This window comes from Mirounga angustirostris, unplaced genomic scaffold, assembly GCF_029215605.1.
Source record: "Mirounga angustirostris isolate CCGP_5_RB_7025 unplaced genomic scaffold, mMirAng1.0.hap1 SCAF_5, whole genome shotgun sequence".
NCBI classification, from domain to species: domain Eukaryota; kingdom Metazoa; phylum Chordata; class Mammalia; order Carnivora; family Phocidae; genus Mirounga; species Mirounga angustirostris.
In genome coordinates, this window is record NW_026991713.1 from 93,767,262 (window position 1) to 93,788,910 (window position 21,649).

The following is a 21,649-nucleotide window of genomic DNA, read 5'->3' on the forward strand; positions in this document are numbered from 1 at the left end:
TGTTAGATGCAGAATCATTAACATGGTCTTAAATGCCTAAAACTTTCTTCTGGTGTGGATCTTATCTAGCTTTACAGATACAAAACACCTTACATTATTACCCTAAATAGCTCTCTCTTTAACTTTCTTGGAAGTGTTCTGATGCTGTGATTAAGAGTACAACTTTGGTATCAGATAAGGCAAGATACTAATTCCATTTGTGCATTCAAACCTGTATAATCTTGGTCCAGCTGACCTCACGAATTCAATATTTCCATATTTGTAAAAAGAAGAGAAAAAGAGTACCTTTATCAAAGGGTTCTTCTAGGTATTAAATGAGAAAGCATGAACTATTGTTATTGTCCTTTGTTCAAGTCAATACCTTTTTCTCCTTTTGCATAGTTTTACTACATTTTTTTTCTTTCTGGAAATATTTTATATAGTAAAGGCCTCAGGATTTGGCATCAAGAACTGCCTCAATTGTCCAATGTAAGAAATGTTAGCAACTCCCATTTCTCCCCCTTTATGCTCAATTTAGAACTTTCTCCAATGGTTTGCTGATGCTAATGTCCCCATACTTGAAGATATGCTTACTTTATGGCAAAGATAATAGGGTATACATTCTCAGTCATGTATGCCTTGCTATATATGAATTTATACCTGGTAATTAGTGATGCAAATGGAACTCAAAATTAGTATTTTCAAGTATGAAAGTGTTAGAAAGTCTTCTATGGTAACAGAACAATAATGATGTTCTATTAAAGTTTGTGTTTCAAATAAAAGAAATTTGCATCTTCAATAAGCAAATATATTTAAATATCATAATTCATTTCAAACAATAAAACATACACAAAATAAAATCTTAAAATAGTTGATTACTGTCAGTAAAGTAAAGGAAATGTATTTATTGTCATCAGAATTGTTCTAAACACAACATTGTCCTCTGTGATACTAAGAACAAAAATCTTGTAGCATTTCTTAAAAGAGTGCCCTCTACTGTCTGTAAAGATTTTCTTCCTAGCTTTTGGTGCTCATTATTCAGGCTTTATGCTAATAATTACTTGATATGTGAAAATGTTGTCAAGTTGTCTGTAAAAATTTTGGAGAAAAAAAAGAGGTTTTATATTCCATTCTTGAATGGTGCTTAAGCAGTCTGTTGACAAAAATATGCAGGACAACCAATGTACATAACTTATTTGGAGAACACTATCACCATCCATGATGAAGGTCAGTTATATGCACACAATTACAAAGACAGAGCATATGTCTTCTGACCTACAGTTATTATAAGACTCCATATATTTTAAGAGGTATCCTGATTTCAGATGTTAAAATGTGAAAAACAACATATCTTAGACTTATTGAAATAGATTGAGGAGAGGAAAATATGAAAATGAAGCAAAATATAAAAATAAGTATGATAAATTTTAAAGAAGCAAAATACTATGTCAAGTCTAACACATAAAAATCTATTAAATTATCTAAAAAATTATATAAAAATTGTGTTTTTGATGACAATTGTGAAGAATAGAGTAAGCTTTTTAGTTTTTGAATTAATTGAGCTATGAAACAGGGCAAAATGAAGTTTGCAAACCTACTCAGATGAGAAGTTTTTTAAAAAATTATATTAGCTGACTAAATGGCATTTCAATAAATTGTTCTGATGACTTAAATGACATTACAAATATTAAAATATCAGTATGATAAGAGCTAAACAAGTTTCAAACGCAACTCCTATTAGCTCAGCAGAAATATGTAGAAAATTATTATGGAATATATAAACAGCTGATTCTCAATTTAATGGACTATGGAAGATAGATTTCAATCCGCTTCCCTATTTCAATTCAATCACACACATGTGAAGTACAGCTAGATGCAGGAAAAAAAGAAAAACTTGCATCAACATTTTCTTTAAAAAATTTGTACATTCTACAAATGATGTGACAAATGACATGTTCCTTCCATATTCCATTTATAACATATAATTGCACAATAAAGAGGAAGATAAATTTTTATTTTGTCTACTGAATGATATGGCATGCCAATATCCATTTCTATGCCAGTTGATAAGTATTTTATCTGTGTGTGTGTGTGTGTGTGTGTTCCATGCTTGCAGGAAGAGCACACAAGAAAGGTCCAATGAGGGGCGCCTGGGTGGCTCAGTCGTTGAGCATCTGCCTTCGGCTCAGGTCCATGATCCCAGGGACCTGGGATCGAGCCCCGCACCGGGCTCCCTGCTCCGCGGGAAGCCTGCTTCTCCCTCTCCCACTCCCCCTGCTTGGGTTCCCTCTCTCGCTGCATCTCTCTCTGTCAAATAAATGAATAAAATCTTTAAAAAAAATAAATAAATAAAGGTCCGATGAATTCCCAAAATACAGAGAGGCCTTAGTATTGTAGCTATTGTATGAAATCTGAACATTAAAGAAATAATAGCAGAGGTAACTGGTCTAGTAGTCAACCTGGATAACTACGTGTAATACCCAAAGTTTATTTCTATGAGTGAATCAACTATATCTAAAAGGCCAAGGACAGAGTATATAGGATATAGATCATTTCTAATTTTTCTTTTCTGTTTTTCTGCACTCTTACCTGAAATGAGAATGTATTCATATTAAATTCACAGACTGTAATCTTTATCAAAGACCACCAAATATACTTTTTGGATATCCGAAGCCTATAGGGCAAATTCAACTTAGGAGATGGCATGAAAGGCTTTTCTCAACAGGCCACAGATCGTTTCCTACATTAATTTTGAAGCAGTCTGGGAGCAGTTAAAGATGGTGGCATAGGAAGATCCTGAACTCACTTCCTCTCATGGACACACCGGATCTACAGCTACATATGGAACAATTCCTTCAGAAAAAGAACCAAAAATTAGCTGATGATCTGCCTTCCAATCAGCCTGAGACTAGGTGCTAAATGAGATCCCTCCCCTTGGAACACCGACAGGTCTTGGCACATCCTCAACAACAGGGACCCATCAAGAATAAATCAAGCTGCTGCTTTTGGGGACTGTGACGCTAGGAATGTTCCAGCTGGGCTGAGGACATTGGATCTTCCTGTCCTCCTCCCCTTCGACCTTTCCCCGAAACCCCTCAATAAAATGGGTTGGTCACCCCCTCCCTCCAAAAAATAATAAATCAAGCTGCTTAGACAATCACCAAGGTTTGAGAGACAATCAAGAGCTAGGGCAAAGAGAGACAATCAAGAGCTAGGACAATAAGATTCACCTCCTACACAGAGCCACTCTTTCAAGACTAGGCGAGGTAGTTGTTTCACCTAATAGATGGGAACAAACACAGAATCACACCAAATGAGAAAATAGGAATATGTCCCAAATAAAAGAACAAATAAAACTTCAGAAAAGACCTTAATGCAACAGAGATAAGTAATCTAAGTGATAAAGACTTCAAGGTTATGGTCATAAAGATGTTCACCAAACTTGGAAATGAATGGATGAACACAGGAGAACTTCTACAAAGAGATTAAAGAGTGCACGTGACATGATGAGCACTGGGTGATACAGCCAACTAATGAATCATTGAACATTATATCAAAAACTCATGATGTACTATACCTTGGCTAATTGAATTTAAATAAAAAAAATAAATGTAAAAAAGAATAAAACACAAAGAGATATAAATATAAGAAAGTACCAAACAGAAGTCACCAAGCCAAAGAATACAGTAACTGAACTGCAAAACTACACTAGAGGATTTCAACAGCAGGCTGGATGAAATAGTCAAAGGTGAGGCAAGAGGGATGATTTGAACACTCTAACGACTATATGCCATGCACACCTCATCTACATCATATCAATGTATTATGACTGGTGTGTGTTTATTAGTTTTTCCACTGGACTGAGCTCTTAAAAAAGAGATACCATAGGGGCACCTGGGTGGCTCAGTTGGTTAAGCGACTGCCTTCGGCTCAGGTCATGATCCTGGAGTCCCAGGATCGAGTCCCGCATTGGGCTCCCTGCTCGGCAGGGGTCTGCTTCTCCCTCTGACCCTCCCCCTCTCATGCTCTCTCTCTCTCTCTCTCATTCTCTCTCAAAAATAAATAAATAAAAAATCTTAAAAAATAAAAAAAGGAGATACCATATTTTGCCAGAATTTTACCCCCTTAGTAATTTTATGTTTACTGGAACTTGGTAAACATAAAGCTCATCAATACTGAATGGAAAATTCCTTACCGTTTCTTCATTCAGACTATAGTGACAACTTTGAACCGACATCTTTCCAGTCAGAGCTTCCTCCTCACACGCTCATAGACACACACACACACACACACACGAGGGAGCAACATACAATTCAGGCAAAAAAAAAAAAGTTAACTTCAAATAAATTCTAAGGAAATCACAAAATTGGCCCCACTCAACAGCAATACAATAATAAAGTGAAAGGTATTATGTCAAAAAGTATCACAAGGGGCTCATGATCCCAGAGTTCTAGATCAAGTCCTGCATCCTTCCCAGGGAGCCTACTTCTCCCTCGGCCTGCTGCTCCCCCTGCTTGTGCTCTCTCTCTCTCTGTCAGATAAATAAAATCTTTAAAAAAAAGTATCACAAAAATCTAATATAGAGAAAGGGAGAGTTGACTATTTTTAAAGTAAGTATAAACCCCTTAAAGGGCAGAACTCATGGGAAGAAAGAAACTGGGAAATAAGGCACATAATGAAAGCATGTCAACACTCCTAAAACTACTTTGGTTATAGCCAAAGTTTCATTATATGCCAAAATTTATATTTTAGCTCAAGGAGAACAGGTATATAGTACATAGAAAAGTATATGTACATCAACTAATGATTAAATAATCAAAATACATGTAATACGTGCATGCTTTTTTATACAGCTAAGTTCAACCAGAGAGCTACAAAATTACTGGGATAATTGAGGCAAAAAGAAATTGGATTTTAATGTAATTACGCATATTGTCTTTCTGTGTGCTCAACCTGGAGTGCAATAAACATTTCTTAGACAATAAACTTTTGCAATTTACCAGCTTGGTGAACTTGAGCATGTGAATGTTTAATTCTCAGTGTCTTTATATGTAAAATACAGAGAGCAATGTGATCTACCTCATTGTATCATGGCAAAGATCTTATGAACTAATGCATGCAAATGCTTAATACGAAGCCAGGCACGTAGTGAACATCAATCAGCGTTAACTATCACTGGAGATTATATTTAAATTAAATCAACGTGATTCAGACTTTGTTGAAAGAGCATGGTTTCCTTCAATGTAATTGAGTTTCTTGGTAATCAGTCCTTCTTCATCATCTTTATTTCTGGCTTTGTTTGTTTCTGGTATCTGGGGCTTTAAATCCCATAAACAGACTGATAGTGAGTAAATGGGTGATTTGATGGTTTATAAATCCTTGAGCCTGAGGGGTAGTTACTAACTGAATGATTAATTTCTAGTTTTTAGTCCTGAAGTTGTTCCCTGATCTTTCTTCAGGCATTTGCATGTCTTTATATCTATCTATCTATCTATCTATCTATCTATCTATCTATCTATATACTCAAGTTTTAACAGCAAAATCATAGACTACAAAGTTTTATGAAACAGATTTTCCCCTAAATCTCCTGGCTAGGGGAGTTCAGAACCATTTCCCTGATCCTTAATAAATTGCCTGAGATTTTTGGCTACCAAGAAGTGACTTATTTGCCACAATTTTTGACTCCTTCAGTGTGAGAAAACTGAAGCCCACCAACAGCTCACCCAGAGCAGTGGTTTTCTGCAAGGAGCCCCAGCAGCTGGCAAGCTCTTTGAAGTTCTTGCGTGAGGTATTAACACCTTATTTTAGCCCCACATACTTAGAGTAAGTGATTAGTGAATCACATGTTTATCAAAATCAACACGGAAACATTGTATTTTGAAATCATGTTCTTCTCAACTCTGGTTTATAAAACCTCTTCCGATGAGAATTCCTAATAGACCAATGTTCCACATGATAGCATCTACACGGGCACATCCCTTCTCCTGGGGGGATGTCTCACTCCGTGACATTGCTACTCAACAGTGCTAAGCACTGACAAGGAAAATAACAGCACCCAAATCTCACACATTGTCCCATATCCTTTGTTTGATTGTGAGTAAATGAATCTTTATCTACCAGATAGTGGAGTGGATAATGTTTTGGTTGGTTTGTGAGAGGAGGGATTGAATGTGTTTTCTTGTTTATGTCCAAACATGAGGTTGAGGCAAGTGAAAATTACATTCTGTAATGTGTTTTAGTTAATATTTAAGCATTCCAGATTTTGTTAATGTCACCATAAAACATAAAATTATAAACTTATTCTACATTAGTAAAAGAAAATCAGGACAGCATTGACATTCCAAATACAACTGCAAATATGATGGTCAACACTTTAGAGGATGTGGAGAGTTGAACAAGGAATTAAGGTCATCACTTTTCTCCCATTTTCTCATCGCTTCCATTTGACTAGAGGTTATGAGATGGTCACCTTTCCAGACTATAGGCCTCTGCCCCTCCCCCACCCCCTCACCTCCCTCACGCTCTCTCTCAAATAAATAAATAAATAAATAAATAAATAAATAAATAAATAAATAAATTCTTTTCCACAACAGAAAGTTAAAGAATACAAAAACACATTTTTCTCCCTTGGTCACTGGGTACAGAGGACGTGTCTGAAGGATGCTCTACTAAGCAAGTCATAGCACACAAGATCATGACATGAATCTGAGCAATAAACATGAGGGGAAAAAGACACTCAGAAAGTAGAAGTGAGCATCCTAGAACACCTTGAAGCTTCACCCTTGGTAATTTTCTTCTAAAGCAAATTACAATGGTGAAGCTAAGCAAAGAAATTTAGCATTAGGCAGAAGGTTTTGAGAAAGAGAAGATGTAGCAAAAAGACCCAATTAAAAGTGGAATATGTAATATAAAAAGTGATATTTGTTGTGTATTTTCCAAGTGACAAACACTTTTCATGTAGTAAAATATTCAACTTTTCATGTAGTAAAATATTTTTTTTTTTTTAAAGATTTTTTCATTTATTTTTTTAACAGAGAGAGACATAGCGAGAGCAGGAACACAAGCAGGGGGAGGGGGAGTGGGAGAGGGAGAAGCAGGCTTCCCGCAGAGCAGGGAGCCCGATGTGGGACTCGATCCCAGGACCCTGGGATCATGACCTGAGCCGAAGGCAGACCTTAACAACTGAGCCACCCAGGCGCCCAGTAGTAAAATATTTAACCTGCACAACTACTCTATGAAGTAGATGCCCTAGTTATCCCCATTTGTTAGATGGAACACCTAAATGCAGAGAGCATGTATATTTTGCCCAAAGTTTTACAGCTAGGAAGTGGAGGAGCTGGGACTTAAATACCAGCAGCCTGGCTTTGGAACCTACGTACATGACCTCAACTACACTAGCCATGGCCACCACAGAAGAGGTTGGGTCCAGCTGGCAGACCGCTCAGTGCCTAAACACTCCTCTCTGACTGTATAGTTACTATTCCAGAGCCTTGGATCAGGGTGTCTAACTGCATGCACATAGTTGATGTTAAGCCACAGAGCCTCCATGGTCACTTTCCAGGATGGATAAATGATGCACAAGAAACACCTACATTAGATTGTTTACATGCCTATGTGATTTCATAATCTTAGGGGAAGCAAATTAATTCACTTAAAATTGACAAAATTAAAATAAAAGCTTTATTACAGAGGTTGTATTGCAGTAATGCTAGAAGGATAGAGAGATGGTAGATCAACTATAGACATCAGAATGCATGATGGCACTACCGAAAAGACAGGAAATGGCAGAGCTGAATTGGTATCACCCCCAGAGAGTGGGTCATGCTTTTAGAGTCTTTTTCCTGGACAGAAAAAGGAATTCTCCAGTTATCTTCACAGTACCTTGGGTTCTTAGAACTCATATGCCTAGAGATTAGTTGTAGGAGTGCCTCTGTTTAGTTCCAAGCTTGCTTGCTATATAATAGATATTCTTTGAATATGTTAGCTGTCCTGTATTCCCCTGCCTATCCTCGGCCACTGGCCCAGAGGAAGCCTACTTCAGCTGCATGCTACTAAATAAATATCTTTAGATCTTGTTAAATTATGCTAAAAGTTAAGTGACAAGCTACAGCAAAAACAACAGGAATAAAACAACAGGGAAAATCTTTGGCAACGGCTCATCTGCCTGCCTAGTCAAGCATTCCAGAATTCCTGAGCTTCTTGAACAATTTAGCAATAATTAGGTGAGTGCCCAAGACACACTTTAAAAATTCTGAAGGCCTGAGAAGGTGGATGAACTGGAAAATTCTCAGGCCCAGAGACCACAAATGTGAATTTCAAACCACTCATTGTTATCCTTTGTCAGATGAGATTCACACAACTGTAATGAAAGGAAAGGTCACTATAATCATATGTTAAGGTTGGAGAATCCCCCTAATTTTGACCCCAAATGGACTGGCTCTGTCTCATTTCAACATCACTATGTTTGTTAAACTAATGTTGTATGCTAGATTATTTTGGTTCTAGGCTAGGATGTGTCTGGCTCTCTGGTATGTGTTCCACATATTTGAGTCATTAGGTCAATTAATTGCTCCCCTTTTTTCACATATTCATCTTATTTAACAGGCGTATCTATTAAATTTCTTTCTCATTGAAGATTCAAGTGAAATTATCTGCTTAGGTTAAATTCAAGAGTGTAAACTCTTACTGTTTGCTTCTCAATTCATATATAGAAAATTGAGGCATTCCTTCTAAAGAGATATTGTTACTTATTTAATGAATATTTACTGCTTGCTTATCAGCATAGTACCTGACACTTAGTAGCCACAAATTAAATATTCAAGTGACAAAATGTATGAATGAAAAACAGACATGGCCTCTGTCTTCAGGGAGACTATATTATTCCTAATGAAAGAAATTATAGGGGCGCCTGGGTGGCTCAGTCCATTAAGTATCTGACTGTTGGGCTTCAGCTCAGGTCATGATCTTAGGGTCCTGGGATCGAGCCCTGCGTCGGGTTCCCCGCTCAGCGCAGAGTCTGCTTTGTCTCCCTTTCTCTCTGCCCTTCCTCCTGCTCACTCTCTAAAATAAATAAATCTTAAAAAAAAAAATTACAAAATCTAAGTAAAAGGCATAAAAAAAAAAAGTTCCAATCAGTGTTATAAATGAAACAAAAAAGGGTTTGAGCTTCAGAGCAATAGTGGAGGGATGGACAATCACTAATTGGGTGATGAGAGATGGCAGTAATTAAGCCAAGACAAAGTGTAAGGATGAATGGGACATACAGAAAGCTAAGGGAGGAGCAATTCAGCAAAACATACCAGCAAGTACAGAGCCCTGAGACAGGAAATTGCTTAGTATAGTTCCAGAAACAGATACAAGACCACTATGGTTTAAGATTAATTAGTGAGAGGGCAATGGGCATATGACACATGCTGTTGGAGAGATAAGCAGAGGGCTACATCTCTTTAGATTTGGACATTATAAAGAATGTTACTTAGATATATATTTTGTGGCTGCAGAAGTCTTTTTATTTTTTGATTTTTATGTTGTTTGCCTTTTTTTTTTTTTTTAAGGCAATACCAAAATGCGTTTCTGGTCTTTGTATCCTTATATGAAAGCTTAATCTCTAAACAAACAAGGAGTAGAGTACGTTTGGAAAAAAGATGCTATTTTTAGCACCTTCTTTCCCTGCCTCACCCTCTGCTAGCCACCTTAGCATGGGAAGTTCTTCATTAGCTTCTAACCCTCTATAAGTGGAGGAAATGAGGGCAAGGTCAGTTCGAGAGACATTTAAAGAATTTATAATTGGCACCCGCTTTTTGAATTGCCACGACAGTCTACAAATAAAACTTCACCTTTTACAGAAGCAATACTTTCAGAGGTGTAAAAATCAGAGTTGAAACTAAGCATTTTGCTTTTTCCCCTTATAAATCTTTATTGGTCTTCAATTTTTTTTCTACCTCTTAAGTAGCTCAAACAACAAATGAGGGAACAAATTTATGTGACATTATTTCCTTTTAACTAGGCCTCTATTTCCTTCAGCAATTGAGTTCTTAGATATACATCACTGTTACTTTTTTCAGCAGAAACATTTCCATGTGTTTGAGATAAGAGTGTTGGTATTTATCTAGATTCTGAAAGAGATACCGGAGTTGGAATAACAATTTAAAAATGTGTAATGCATCTCCCTCCTTTGGGAAAAGATTAAAAAAAAAGTTGACAGTAAATGAACAAGATGATGTCTCATATTTTTGTCTAGTCCTAAGATTATATGGCCTTTGATTACAGTAAGGTGGCACACTATTAGTGACAGATGGGAAAATGATAGCCTCCACCTTTGGCAATCGACTGCATTGAGTTACTAAGCGATCTGGCCCGCCACCTTGTGGCCATAAGTGTTCATTACATATAAACACGTCTGGACTCCCTTGCTGTGACAGAGTTGAGGATAAGGATGCCTTGCAAGTTAGTTCATCAAAGTCTTTCGGTCAGATCAAAATGGCATCAAAGCCACTGCTGACAGAAGACAGGTGACTTATTTTCTTAAAGATGTGCAAGAAGCCTCATGCTATAGCCTCCATTCGTCTGTAGCAGAAATCAAATTCACTAACTAAAATTGTCTTAGGGTCTGCGGCACTGCAAGAGTTGGAGAAGGAAATATGGATCTGGCAGGAATTATTCTGTCTGTTACATAGAAGAAAAATTAAGCAAATTCAGGAGAGAAGTTCCTAGTGCCAGAACTGATATCGATGTGTTGTGCAACAAGCGCAGCCCAATGAATTCTTCACAACCCTGACTAGAGATCACTTGAGGGGTTTGTGAAAAGTAAAGATGCTTAGACCCTCCCCATGTCCTTCCCAGGAGTGATGCTGAAGTGGGGCCCTGGTATGAGTGGTTTTTAAATGCTTGCCACTTGAGCTAATGGGCAGCCAGAAATGGAAACAGCACGTCCCTTAACCCCATTCAGTAGGATGGATGGTGATTTCAATTCAACATGGTTATAAAGCCACAGGTCATTTTGTTCAATGATATACAAACAAAATCCCCTACATTACAGCAGATTGTAACACACCAATATTACCTAAGTTTTCAAAAAAGATTAGAAAATGAAAAGAAACCCAAAATATAACTTTTTAGAACTTCCTTGAATAGGCTCCAATAAATCTGTTCTACAAAGAAAGTATCCCAAATGAGTCTCCTGGTCTTCACTCCTTTTGGGGCCTAGATATATCGTATTGTGGGACATTATTATGCGAACTGTGAATTTCTCTCGTTCTAGGGGACGTGTGACACTTTACCTAGTGAGGTTCCAGAGATTTCATCTACATACATAAAGCCTTGTTTAAAATGCAGGGGCATCTGGATGGCTCAGTCGTTAAGCATCTGCCTTCGGCTCAGGTCATGATCCCGGGGTCCTGGGATCGAGCCCCTCATCAAGCCCCTCATCGGGCTCCCTGCTCAGCGGGAAGCCTGCTTCTCCCTCTCCCACTCCCCCTGCTTGTGTTCCTTCTCTCGCTGTCTCTCTCTGTCAAATAAATAAATAATAAATAAATAAATCTTTTAAATATATATATATATTAAAAATAAATAAAATGCAGTTTTCTGTATTTACCCCTCAGAAATGCACATTAGTAAGTTTGGAGTAATAAGGAGAAATCTCCGTTTACCTAACAAGCAATCCGGAGATGCAGGTAGTTTCATGCATCTCAGAGAAGCTTTGCTTAGCGATACTGCAACTTACTAATTCACCAAGGGCCTGGGAGTGTGTACAATAAGGTAAGAGATGTTTTTATATTTAATTTCTACTAGAGTGGTTTCCAAAGTGTGGTTCTTGGACCAGTAGCATCAGCACCACCTGGGAATTTCTTACAGAAATGCGAATTCTAGCCCCCTTCTGGACTTATGGAATCAGAAACTCATGGTGAGGCCCCAAAAAAGTATTTTAACCAGCCCTCTCGCTGATTCTGATATACTCTTAAATTTGAGAACCACTAGTCAAACGATCCCATCCTCCTTGATGGCTTTTTGGTGTAGCTTCTCCTTGTTCTTAGAATTTTTTTCTCATCCTCCTAACACATCTTTAGGAAGGAAGCATGCCCCATGCCTGTATATCAACCTGTGGGGAAATCCATGGTATTTGAAATTACAAGACCTGGATGGGAATCCCAACTCTTGTCAATTACTAGGAATAAAACCATGCATAAATCGTTTTACTCTCCGAGTGAGTTCCTCATTAAACATTAGAAAGAAAGGAAACGTTTACCCAGTAGAGTCAAGAACTTTGATTGAAGCTTGACTCTTTTGTCAGCTGCAGTTGGCATTACTTGTAATTTATAGATGAGAAAACAGAGACACAGAAGACTCAGAAAGGTGAACATGTTTGCCTTAGCCAGACCCATTGGACACAAACCCTTTGACAGTGTTTCTTTATCTGCAGAATGTGGATAATGACTCCATGAGTTTGTGGTAAGAGCTAAATAAGGCACTGGAATTTTAAAAGACTTGTAAAAGGCAAATATTATGTTTGTATTTATTATCTTAGTAGCATAGTAGGTTGGGGGGAATCAGCACACCCAAATCTTCAGCTGAGAAAAATCAATAGCTAATAAAAGAAAAGATGAAACCAGAGGCTCCATCCAGCCAGGTGATTTGGTCATTTGATTCCCGGGGTTCTCCCCTGACCCAGGCATCCCAGGTGACCTGGAGTGGAACAGGTCCAGTTCTGCTGTCAGACAGTGAGGGGAGAGGCCTTGCCCAGAGAGGAGCACAGAGACACCGTTTCTGGCTTTTTGCCATGAAGGGCCTAGAACAACCATTACAAAGAACAGTCTTCAATTTTCAGGTGAGCTTTGGTGATGAGAATCCTGCAGCTATTTTCAGGAGCTTTAAAAAAAAAAAAAAAAAATTCTCTGCCTGCTTCTCTCTCTGCTGATGTCATACTGCGGTCCAAAGCATGAGAGCTAGACAGGCCAGCGCCGTCTGCAGGACATGCGGCGTATGTCCTTCAGGGCTGTAGTGGAGGGGACTGGATCCCTGCAAGAAACGCTTGCAGATGGGTCTCACCACAAAAAGCCAAGTGTCTTCTCCAGCATCCTAAGAGGAAATGCAGAGCAACACAAACTTGTCTGCACTACTGCAGATGCTACTTTTTTTTTTCTTTTTCCTCCTATTGGGTGTTCTTCGACATACTTCTCGCCAAATAAATGCATTTCTAATTTCATGTTTTGAGTAGAAGACAAGTGAGTAAAACCAGATGATAAAACCATGGTTAATATTTTGACTCTTCATGTTTGTTTGAGGGACAAATTATGAAGAACAAGTAGGATGAGGTAAGTACTTAAATATCTTGTAAAGAAATATTTATAGCTCTCTCTATAAGCCTATTAGTTCTGTTTCTCCAGAGAAACTTGACTAATATAGAGGGACAGATATTCTAGGTAAATCTTTGGAAGGTCTTGAGGTTATGAGGATCTTGGTGAGCTTGAGGGACGAAGCGAGCCACCAAAGCGACAGCACAGACTGCAAAAGGCAGAGTAACACTAGCTGAAGCTGGAGACAGAGGCCAGTAGGAAAGTAACTTTGTTATACTTTGTTATACTTTGTTCTAGTTGGCTTTGAAGATTTAATTTTGCTTCCAAAGATGACTCACCCGCTAGCTAGAGAATTCTGAGGATTGTATTTAAGATATGAAAAATGCCCAGTCGGCTTTAGTCTTTTTTTTTTTTTTTAAAGATTTTATTTATTTATTTGACAGAGAGACAGCGAGAGAGGGAACACAAACAGGGGGAGTGGGAGAGGGAGAAGCAGGCTTCCCACAGAGCAGGGAGCCCGATGCGGGGCTCGATCCCAGGACCCTGGGATCATGACCTGAGCCGAAGGCAGACGCTTAAGGACTGAGCCACCCAGGCGCCCCAAATTTTATTTATTTATTTGACAGAGAGAGACACAGTGAGAGAGGGAACACAAGCAGGGGGAGTGGGAGAGGGAGAAGCAGACTCCCCGCCAAGCAGGGAGCCCGATGCGGGGCTCGATCCCAGGACCCTGGGATCATGACCTGAGCCGGAGGCAGACGCTTAACGACTGAGCCACCCAGGCGCCCCAAATTTTATTTATTTATTTGACAGAGAGAGACACAGTGAGAGAGGGAACACAAGCAGGGGGAACGGGAGAGGGAGAAGCAGACTCCCCGCCAAGCAGGGAGCCCGATGCGGGGCTCGATCCCAGGACCCTGGGATCATGACCTGAGCCGGAGGCAGACGCTTAAGGACTGAGCCACCCAGGCGCCCCAAATTTTATTTATTTATTTGACAGAGAGAGACACAGTGAGAGAGGGAACACAAGCAGGGGGAGCGGGAGAGGGAGAAGCAGACTCCCCGCCAAGCAGGGAGCCCGATGCGGGGCTCGATCCCAGGACCTGGGATCATGACCTGAGCCACCCAGGCGCCCCTCGGCTTTGGTCTTTATTGCTATCTTGTACTGCAGTCATTCCAGATTCAACCAAAATGTTACTCAGAGCCAGGCACTGAGATACAAAGACGAATTAAACATAATCCAGGCCTTAAGGAGAGAAACAACTAAAGAGTGACAGGATTTTAGTAACATCATAGAATTTTATACAGAACCGTGTCATTGGGAGGCAGACATCATTATTTCTAATTTACCAACGAGGAAACTGAAATTCATGAGGCTAAAGTCACTGGCATATTGACGCAGAATTGCAAGTAGGGCAGGAAAATCTAGTCTTTATCTTGGAGGGCCGTGTTTGTTCTTCTCCCTCTCACCTCTAACTCTCCTTCTTGCCCACTCATATTTAAGAAGTGTGGGTTCTAGAGGAATTTGACACTTGGGGATTATAAAGAAGACGAAAGAGACAAAAGAAAGCAAAGAGAAAAGACACCTAACTTGCCATCCGGGAACTAGTCTTCTGGAGCCATGGGCTGCACTCGGAAGTGGGGAAGCGCTCCTGGTGCGCTGCACAGCACTTCCGGCTGCACCGCACTTCCGGCTGCACCGCACTTCCGGCTGAGGAAGACCAGAGCCAAGGGCGTCCTCCTTGGAAGGCAGTGTTTTACCTTCTGCTTTGGGTGGCATAAAAGCTAATGAATGGGAGTTAGTTCTGTTAATTTGTGTATACCATCTTGAATGTTTGTCGGGACATTTCATAATTACTTAGCAAAAAAAAAAAAAGTTTAAAGATTCATGATATTGATTCCAGCTCGATAAAGATGAAAAATGGTCTAGCTACTCTGCCCCACGTCTACGTTTTACTGCCTGCTGTGGAAAAGACCAACAGTACTGAGGATAAATGGAGGATAAATGGATAATCAAGAAAGTCAGTCCTCAAGGAGAGTTTAACAGAAAGGAAAAAAAAAAAAAAAAAAAAAACCCTCTCTTTGTGTTTCCCATCGTCGAAGAGCTGTCTTTACAGGCATCCAGCGGAATATAGGCCGCTTCATTTTCCCCGACTCATGCTCTATCCTGCAGTTGTCAATGAATGTCAGCAAAACAACGAAAACCTAAATTTTTCTGCCAGCTACCCTGCTACTGTCGTTTTAAATAAAATTTACTCCGAACAGGCAACAATGCTAATTAGTGGTTTGCAAAGGACTTATTCAATAGTCACAACCTAAGATGTAATTGTTGTTATATCTGAGAGGAAAGGAAGTCAGAATTTCATTTGAACAGAAGACAGATCGGCCCTTGTCACAGAGCTAGTGAAGTGGCAGCACTGAGATTCGAGCCCTATTTCCTGCCTCAAGATCTTCTAGTAAGTTCCAAGGGGCTCCCATTGTTCCTTGAGTGGCCCTTTTCTAATCTGTGCTTTTATGGTTAATTTAGTTCTTAGCAGAATTACCTAGTCCTCGAGCTGAAACCTTCTGTCCTATCAGAAGCTACTGTTCTTTCACTATTTTTGAGCATAAACTATGTGTCAGGCACAGTTCTGACCAGTTCATGTAAATCAGTGAACAAAACAGTTTCTGCCTTTGTGGAACTTAGATTCTTGTGAGAAGACTTAAAAAAAAAAAAGGTTAAAAGGTGATCTGTGCTGGGGCACCTGCGTGGTGCAGTCAGTTATGCACGCCAGCCTCTTGATTTCAGCTCAGGTCCTGATCTCAGGGTCGTGAGGTTGAGCCCCACGCTGAGCACAGAGTCTGCTTGTTGTTCCTACTTCTCCCTCTGCCCCTCTCGTCCTCCATCACTCCCCAGTCCTCCGGTTTGCATGTGCACATGCTCTCTCTCTAAAACAAATAAATCTTGAAGAAAAAAAAAAAGGTGATCTGTGTTAAGTGAAGAAACAAGCATGGTAGGAATGAGTGGGAGAGTGGCAAGTAAGTGCAGGTTGCTGAAATACTTGAGAGGGTGCTCAGGGTGGCCCTGAGATGACAGCAGAACAAAGATTTGGAGAGAGTTAGCTAATGCCAGCCCCTAAAATACAGCTTACTGTTACTTTTAGCCTCTGAACACCCAGCAAGAGGCAATCAACATGCTTTCACTGAATGATCTGAGGTAACGTTGAACCTACTTAGAAGTGTAAAAATAGAAAATGCACTTCAACCCTCCACCCAAGATCTCGAGATCATTTTATTCAAGTTTTAGGTGCTTAAGTACCTCTCAACCAAAGTCATAAAGATCTCAGATAACCTGCCAGGCTGAAAACAGAACTGTCAAAACAAACTGTCCAACACGCTGTTGGTCCAACACGCTGTTGGACACACACCAACCAGAATGACTTAGGGCTTGTTAACTGTTGAAGAAACAATGGCATATTGCATTGTCATCTGACTACTTCTAGGGGTGATCATTTCCTGCTACATCAAACATGGAAAATAATTCTGCACGTATATTTATGAAGTACCGAAGTGTCCATAACTGTAATAATAGAAAGTGGGAAAAAATGGTCCTATGACATAACAGGACAATCAGGCTCACATCACCACAGCCTCTCACAGCCTTTGAGACAGGGACTCCTTTGTGTTTCTGGGGGTTTTTTTGTTGTTGTTTTTAAGCATGTACCAAAGTGAGAAAAACAAGCTCCATAGCCCAAGTCAGCCACAGGACCATGTGCCACAGGCCAGAGCTGACCAAACTTCACACCTAACACAGTAATATCCAGGTAAACAGAAGGGCGGGTGAGGAGGTGGGTGGCAGGCAAGAGAGAGGAAGGAAATACTTGGTTACTCAGGGTTGCACTGAAGTGACAACGTGGACTTAGAGCCACCCTAGGCCAAAATGGGCCAGTTTCTGAAAATAATTGGTGGTTTCATGCAGGGGGATAAACAAACAAACAAACACAAAACAACTATGAATGCTTGGAGCTTGTTCAAATCTGTCAGAGTAAAAAAGATCCAAAAGAAAACACAGCTATGAATAGTTAAGTTCTGTAAACACTGGGTGGAATCAATGTATCAACTCATTTATTTTCCAGAAGTGACTGAATGTGTTCTTTACAGCTGACTTGGCGCTGTATCCATGTCATACCATAGCTACATTTGCTTAATGATAAAAAGACAATGTAGAAGTGCTTAATAAATGTAACATTTCCATAGCAACCGGCAATAAAATACTGTGTTCGAAGGGTCACTGTAACAGCCAGAGGACTGTGCACCACCCACTTTGGGGAGCACCGTTCACACTTGGCCACAGAAGCATAGCGGGAGTGGCCCAACACAGTGCACGTGCTTGCCTGGCTACCACTATGCTTTTAAGTGCACCGTGCTTTAAAGGAAGAGAACGATTCTGCACTGAGCAAGAAAAAATGGAATAAAGCAGTACAGTCTGCCATTCCGAAGTGGCATTTTTTCGACTCGTCACCCACACAGAGCTGTACTGGGGCATGCTGTCTGGATGACAGAGGTGTTCTCTCTCTTGATGGGGGGGGGACAAACTTCTATTCTTTTTTTTTTTTTTAAACTTAGGAGTAGGACCGTATGTTTTGTCCACTGGGAAACTTGAGACAGTGAAATAAGGAACCATTAATAAATCAATCAGGACAAATGTGCATGAACCAAGGCTATCCTTGGGAAACCGAGATCTAGGCTCACCCGACATACTAGTATTTGAGATCTTTCTACCAGAGTACAGCAAAGGATTCACTCATCTCTGCTGCTGAGTCATACTGGCCTCCAAGGGAAGAATGGGCTTTTTGACACATCATTTAACCTTGGTCTCCCGAAGGAAGGATCAGGGCAAGTCAATCTTACCTGGGACATTAACCCAAGGTTAATGAAAAGACATTTCCTAAAGTGTTTTTAGTTCAAGACTGACACAATTGCCTGAGGCTACAAAGCAGCTTTAAAGCTTCACTAGCAGGAAACACAGGAGACACACTTGGGAGAGATACTGTTCATGAAAGAGCATCAGACCCAAATTACAGCACTCAAATATCTGGTTTGGCTCTGAACTTAGCTAAGTTACTCAATTTCATGGGGACACCTGGGTGGCTCAGTCGGTTAAGCATCTGCCTTCAGCTCAGGTCATGATTCCAGGTCCTGGGATCGAGCCCAACGTTGGGCTCCCTGCTCAGTGGGGAGCCTGCTTCTCCCTTGCACTCCCCCTGCTTGTGTTCCCTCTCTCTGACAAAAAAAAAAAAAAAAAAAAAAGTTATTCAACTTTATGGATCTATAAAATCAGAAGACTGGTCTAAAATGGTATGAAATGTCCCACCCAAGGAGCAATTTTCCCCACCAGGAATATCCAGAGATGAGGACTGAAATAAAAGGCCACCTCGGGAGAACCTCCAAACTTAACTACTTAAGTTTAGCAATGGCCAAGTCTTCTGTGCTACAGGGGCTGTCTGCAATGTGTACAGAGAGCTGGGATCTGCCATGTTATTTGTTAGCTTTTAAACATTCACCTGATCTCATTCCTAGCTAGTGGGTAAAGTCTATTTGTTTCAAAATATAGTTTGTATCATAATTCAAATATGAGCTTCCATTGGACTTTATCAGAAACAACACCCTGATGTTTTTCTGTCTGTACTGACAGGTGTTCATTTTTAAGGCTTTGATGTCAAAATCCAAATTCCTGCGAGCTTTCCATAATTCTCTGCGTGTTGTGCTTGCGGGACTTGGGCTTCTTCCTTTTCTCTCAATCCTGACTTAACTTTCTCAGTCAGTGCACTGGGCATGGTTTGGTGGTGGTTGGAACCCTGCCATGGATCTTTTGTAACCACCTATTTCTATCCATCTGGTGACTGTGATATAGTCCATAAAAGTCTACAGAGATAGACACCATCTGGACACATGGCTGCAAGAGATGAAAGAGGACTAGAGATGGCCTTTAAGGTTAAAAAACAGGACTTTGTACTACTTCCTTGGTGTTTCCTTGTCTCATAACTTTACACCCTCACTGCGCATCCACATTTTGGTTCCAAATGAATGAATGACTCTCATATGGTCAGAAGACATCAAGCTTGTTCTGACCCCAGGAGCCTTACCTATGTGCCATTAGCTACTCTGGGACATGGTGGCCTCACAATGACCAAGACGTGACAGAGAGAACAGGTCTGGTTGCGACTCAGAACAAAACCGGGTAGAGAGAGCAATGCCTCTCCACCTTGGGCGTACAGCAGAATCAGGAGGAGCTGGTGAACAACACAGTCGCCTACGCTGAGATTCTGAGTCAGCTAACTCTGGGACGAGCCATAGACATCTGCACTTTTAATAAGCACACCCCCACCTTACCCCTTATAGTCTCACCCAGGCAGTGTTCCATCTTCAGCTTTGAGAAACACATAAAGCAATGACAAAGCAATGACAAAGCATTACCTGTGGAGCAGAAAAATCACACACACATCACCCACGCCCCAGGCACGCTGCCCCACCACATTCACCTCTGAACAGCAGCTCCTGGCCAGTAAAGAGCTAAGTAAACCTGTCTACGTCTGACCATGCGTGAACATTCGTTTCTAACAGCCACCCTCACTCAAAGTTTTCTGCTCAGAGTCCACACGCCATCTATTCACATGTACGGTCAAAAAAAGCAACATCTCTGAACTCATGGCTGGTTTTCAAGGTATGCAATTATTTTATTTCCTTGGCCTGACAGCATAAACTTCATTACACAAGAATCTGCAGCTGACAGAACGGACACAGATTTCTCCCACAGGAAGGACCCTTTTCATTAGCAGAGATGAACTGAAATGTCATGTCTGAGTGCGATGCCTGCTCCCCACCCCCGCCCATATAACCCCCAAAGTGAAAAAAATCAGAATCCATAGAATCCCCATGAAGTATTAAGTCATCCCCTCAAACCTGTCTAACTAGCAGCTGCAGTACATGAAAACCTAAGTCAGGAGGCAGCTGGTCATCACTTAGCAGTTCTGTGTGCCTGGGACTGAAGGGACAGCAACAAGGGAGCAAGAATCCTGGCTGAGTGGGAGGCGCAGACAATCTGTCTCACCTCATACCTGCCCCTCCCGTATATAAGACATCTCTGTCCCTATACGTGGAGCAAAGTTTGGGAAATGCTGAAGGAGTGGTTTTATAGCTCGTTATTGGAAATGGTTGTGGCTCACTGAAGTCCCACGTAGGTATGGGATAAGGGGCACCAGAGAGAGAGCAGGTTAGACAGAGATGCTCAACTTTCCAGTTTAATGCTACCAAAACTATCTTCAAAACTACACCATCTCTCATGCCCGGCCGCCGTCTTCCAGTGGTGAGAGAGCTCCATCTCAATGTCTGCCTAATGTCAACCAGCACCACTGGGTGGCGCTGTGATGTCTTGGGATGTATGTGGGATTATGACAGGGATGGGGAGGAGTGGAGATAGGTCAGGGTCACAATGCCTTAATTACAATGGGCTTCTTTTGGTCCCTAGGAATGAAAAGCCAGAAAGTAGTCCTAAAACATCCTCATCCCCTTTCCCTACCTGTCTTGTGCAAATGTCAAAAATAGAATCTCTGCCCAAAGAGGAAAGAGAGCAGGAAGTTACTGGTGGTCCACAATCATCTCTGGCCCCAACTTGCCCGCCTCCTGCCTCTTCCGTGAAGTCACACAAAAAACAATTCACAGAAATGTTGTGAAATTAAATCGTCTTCATTCCTCTATCAAAGCCAATCCAACGCCTCTGTCCTGACATACTTTCTCCCTGGGCCGAGGAAGCAGCAGAAAATATCAATTGAGCGTGTGAAATTATGATGACGTTGTGTGCAGTGTAGTGTTTCCAGATATCTTCCCCTTCTGTCTCCGCCACGGTGGGAGCCCTCCCTCTCCTTCCCCAAGTCCCACACACGCCCCTCCCCCTACCCCCGAGTCCAGGTGCTCCCATCTGCTGGGCTTCCAACACTCACTTCCCATAGACACTCTCGTCACTGTAGGCCACATACAGAAAATAGTCTTCCTCATGGTTGTCCTGAGGGAAGAGACAAGAGGGAAACATCACATTCACTATCTTGAGGATTTTGAGCCTCACACGAGGTAGGTAGGTATAGGAGTCATTAGCCTCCACTGAGAAAAGAATAAAGAAGTGACAGGAATTCAACTTTTGAGTTCACAAAAAATCTTCAAAGAGAACATCCATACGTACAGATATCAGGGATAAGAACATGACCCTTAAAAAAGCTCATTCTAGGCAAGGGGAACACAGATACAAAAAAACCATATATGACAATATACACTAACAGGGATTATAGGCTATGGAATAAAAATGAGATTAAGAGATTGTTAGAATAAGTTTACACAACTCACAG

The 21,649-nt window shown here is 40.7% G+C and overlaps 1 protein-coding gene across 10 annotated transcripts in view; it reads right to left on the reverse strand.

The window, feature by feature from the left end:
• Window positions 1-21,649, reverse strand: part of GABARAPL1 (GABA type A receptor associated protein like 1) — a 57,454-nt gene that overhangs the window by 28,935 nt on the left and 6,870 nt on the right. For 5 of the 10 annotated variants that reach the window (XM_064591569.1, XM_064591566.1, XM_064591570.1 and 2 more), the window contains one exon: window positions 21,251-21,312. In XM_064591569.1, the coding sequence (XP_064447639.1) occupies window positions 21,251-21,312 (62 nt within the window). Of the gene's footprint in view, window positions 1-2,123; window positions 2,287-17,392; window positions 18,534-19,663; window positions 19,728-19,963; window positions 21,049-21,250; window positions 21,313-21,649 lie in introns of those variants that run through there. The other 5 variants (XM_064591574.1, XM_064591575.1, XM_064591567.1 and 2 more) reach the window with 4 other exon arrangements.